We start from the raw sequence: 3,471 nt of genomic DNA on the forward strand, positions 1-3,471 counted from the left end.
CGCTCAGTGTGCATCTTCCTCCCCTCCCCGCCCGGCCCCTAGTCTCCAGGTCCGCTACGGCAAGGTGTGGAGCGACTACGTGGGGGGCACCCAGGGCGACCTGGAGGAGATCTTCCTGCACCCCGGGGAGTCCGTGATCCAGGTGTCTGGCAAGTACAAGTATTACCTGAGGAAGCTGGTCTTCGTGACTGACAAGGGCCGTTACCTGCCTTTCGGGAAGGACACAGGCACGAGTTTCAACGCCGCCCCCCTGTACCCCAACACCGTCCTCCGGTTCATCAGCGGCCGCTCGGGTTCCCTCATCAATGCCATCGGCTTGCACTGGGACAGCTACCCCAGTGACTGTGGCAGTTGCTGAACCCCAGGCTCGTCCCAGGCCGGGCACTGCGGTGGGGGTGGGAGACCGTCTCTACCACTAACCTCATCCACGTGGCTCCATAAAAAAAAAATAAAAGGACATAGCGGCCGCTTGTGTCTGTGGGTGTGTGCACTGGGACCCGCCTCCCGGCTTGGGCTCCGGAGGTGCGGGTCTTGTGTCTGGCTGTTTGTGGGACGTCGCTCTGGGGAAGAGAGAGAGAGAGAGAGGGAGAGGGAGAGAGAGGTGTAAGAGTCTTGGGCTTTTCTTCGTAATCAGAGGAGATAAGATTCCAGCTTGTACCAACTCGTTTTCAAGGAGAGCTTCTGGGACTGTTTACCCAGACTGGGGTTCTGAGGCGGAGGGTAAAGACTAGCTGTGTCTTATCACCCAAGTCCCAGATGTTCCACTCTCTAGCCCTCCTCGCCGCTGGAGATAAAGCCTTTCCACCAAAAGGCCTTTGACCTTGACTGACTTGCTGTCTGTGGCCTGGGCCACCTGACTCCTGAAGCTTGGCCTATGTTACCCCTGCCTAGCTGCCCCCCACCTGTGCCCAGCAGCACCGGTGTCCTTGCTTAGCTTAGCTCATGAAGAACTGGGCTTCCTTCCCGAAGAAGCCATCACCTTCCCAATGCCTTGTACTCGGCCAATACTATCCTCAAGAAAGGGCATGATCAGAAGGGTGGCTTTCCATCGTGGCTTTTCAGGGACAGGAGGGTTGCTGTTGGCTACATAGACACAGCGAGGATATAAAGTTACTTCGAAGAGAATTCTTCGGACTCTAGTTGCCAGTCCTAAGACTGTGAACAGTTTTTAGTTTCTTCTTTCTGTGTGGTGGTTGGGGCTGGGGGAAGTCATTCAGTGCTCCCAAAAGATTGATCGACCTCAGGGGGATCATTTCTTTCCAGTGAGACAAAGATGACAAGTATGTCCACGTAATTTTAGTTTTGTTTTTTTAAAGATTTTGTTTATTTATTTGTCGGAGAGAGACACAGAGAGAGAGCACAAGCAGGGGGAGAGGCAGGCAGAGGCAGAAGCAGGCTCCCCGCGGAGCAAGGAAGCTGATGTGAGACTCGATCCCAGGACCCTGGGATCATGACCTGAGCTGAAGGCATCAGCTTCACTGCCTGAACCACCCAGACATCCCTACATGTAATTTTAGAAAGAAATGTTATTTAAAAAAAAGAAAGAAAGAAAGAAAGGAAATGTTAACATTACAGAAGCAAACTCGTATCTAGCTTGTTTTTTTTTTTAACAATTTCTTTCTTCGGGGCACCTGGGTGGCTCAGTGGGTTAAGCCTCTGCCTTCGGCTCGGGTCATGATCTCAGGGTCCTGGGATCAGGCCCCGCATCGGGCTCTCTGCTCGGCAGGGAGCCTGCTTCCTCCTCTCTCTCTGTCTCTGCCTGCCTCTATGCCTACTTGTGATCTCTGTCAAATAAATAGATGAAATCTTTAAAAAAAAAAAAAAACAATTTCTTTCTTCCTCTCAAACAACTCCACAGAATGGAATAATGATGTCACTGTAATTTTTTTTCTGAGATATAAAGCACCGAAGATCCACCCTTTTAAAGTGTGTCATTTCGGTGGTTTTTAGTACATTCAGATGGTGCAACCATCATCTCGAATTCCAGGATACTGTCATCAGCTCAGAAAGAAACCTCATGCCCGTTAAGCAGTCACTCCCCATTCCTCTGTCCCAGCCCCTTGGAACCACTCATCTACTTTCTGTCTCTATGGATTTGCCTATTCCCGACAGACATTTCGTGTAGAAGGAAGCATACAGTACTGTGGCCTTTTGTGTCTGGCTTCTCCCCCTGGGCATATTTGCAAGGTTCATCCATGTCCTAGCACGTCAGTACTTTGTTCCTGTGTGTGGCCAAGTCTGACCGCAGCTATCTGGTCAATTTTAGGATGGGCTCTAAACCAGCGCTTTCCTCGGAGGTGGGTGGGGGTGGTTTGGGGGGTGGAGGGGTTGGACCACGCTCTCAGCTAAGAGGCAGAAACAGCAGAAGGGGATGGAGTAGTGCGATTCCTGGCTTTTGCCTAGTTTTATTAGGCTTTTGTACCAGATTTGACTTCCAGAAAATTATTCTTTACTTATAAAGTCTGAAAATTGCTGAACTGAGCTAATCATTTATCAAATATTCTCTGCTCGGTGCTTTGGAATACAAAGACCACTGAAAGTTGGGTTCTCTTCCTCTAGTTGAGGGGAAGACGTGGTGATGGGAGGGTGTGTGTGTGTCTCTGTGTGTGTGTACGTGTGTGCACATGTGTACAGGGGCCCAGTCCTGGGCGCAGGCTCCAGGTTATGCAGAAATATGAACATACAAAAATGAAAAGTGGTTTAGCACAGCTAAAATGCAAAGTACAACTGGGTAAAGATGAAATGTCATGGAGAGCTGGAGCCGTGAACGTCGCGCTAAATCTATTGTTTATTTTATGGGCTCCAGGAAGCCATTTAGCCAAAATTTCGCCCAAGGGATTGATAAGATTTATAAGAAAGTCATTTTTTTCTGGTACAAGTGGGGAAAACAGATTGAAGGGGAAGCAGGGTACTCGTTAATAGGTCTAGATCAGAGAAGAAAGGCAACAGTGTGAGGAAGAGAAGGGGGGGCGTTTGAGAGATTCACGGCAGAGGTGCACTGCGGAGAACTTGATCCACGAACGCATAAAGGTGCGTGAAGGAGGAGAGACTAGAAGAGCTGCCGTGTCTAGTATCAGCAACTGGGAAGAGTGGGATCCTCTCTGGGATGAGGAGAACAGGGAAAATTAGCCTTGTTTTAAAATGTATTAATTTTTAGGGTGGCAGGGGCAGAGGAAGACAGAGAGAGAATATTAAGCAGCCTCTATCCCCAGCATGGGGCCCGACACGGGGCCTGATCTCACAACCCCAGGATTAAGAGTCACATGTTCTACCGACTGAGCCCAAGAGGTGACCCCGAGAGATGACAGGATTTATTGCAGAGACCTGGCTCCCCAGATGTGGAGCCGGGTGAGGCAAGTCTAAAATCTGGAGGGTGCGCTGGCCGTCTGAGAATTCGGGCAGGAGGGTGTGCTGTGGTCCAGAGGCGAAATTTCTTTTTCCTCAGGGAAACCCCAGTTTTTTTCTTTCGCT

At 50.1% G+C, this 3,471-nt stretch overlaps 1 protein-coding gene across 2 annotated transcripts in view; it reads left to right on the forward strand.

Annotated features, from left to right (window-relative positions):
- Positions 1–510, forward strand: part of ZG16 (zymogen granule protein 16) — a 3,222-nt gene extending 2,712 nt beyond the window's left edge. For both annotated transcript variants that reach the window (XM_059415947.1, XM_059415946.1), the window contains one exon: positions 43–510. In XM_059415947.1, the coding sequence (XP_059271930.1) occupies positions 43–358 (316 nt within the window). In that variant the 3' untranslated portion in view covers positions 359–510. The remainder of the gene's footprint in view (positions 1–42) is intronic.
- Positions 511–3,471: the final 2,961 nt, after the last annotated feature.

This window comes from Mustela nigripes, chromosome 11 (genome assembly GCF_022355385.1).
Source record: "Mustela nigripes isolate SB6536 chromosome 11, MUSNIG.SB6536, whole genome shotgun sequence".
NCBI classification, from domain to species: Eukaryota; Metazoa; Chordata; class Mammalia; order Carnivora; family Mustelidae; genus Mustela; species Mustela nigripes.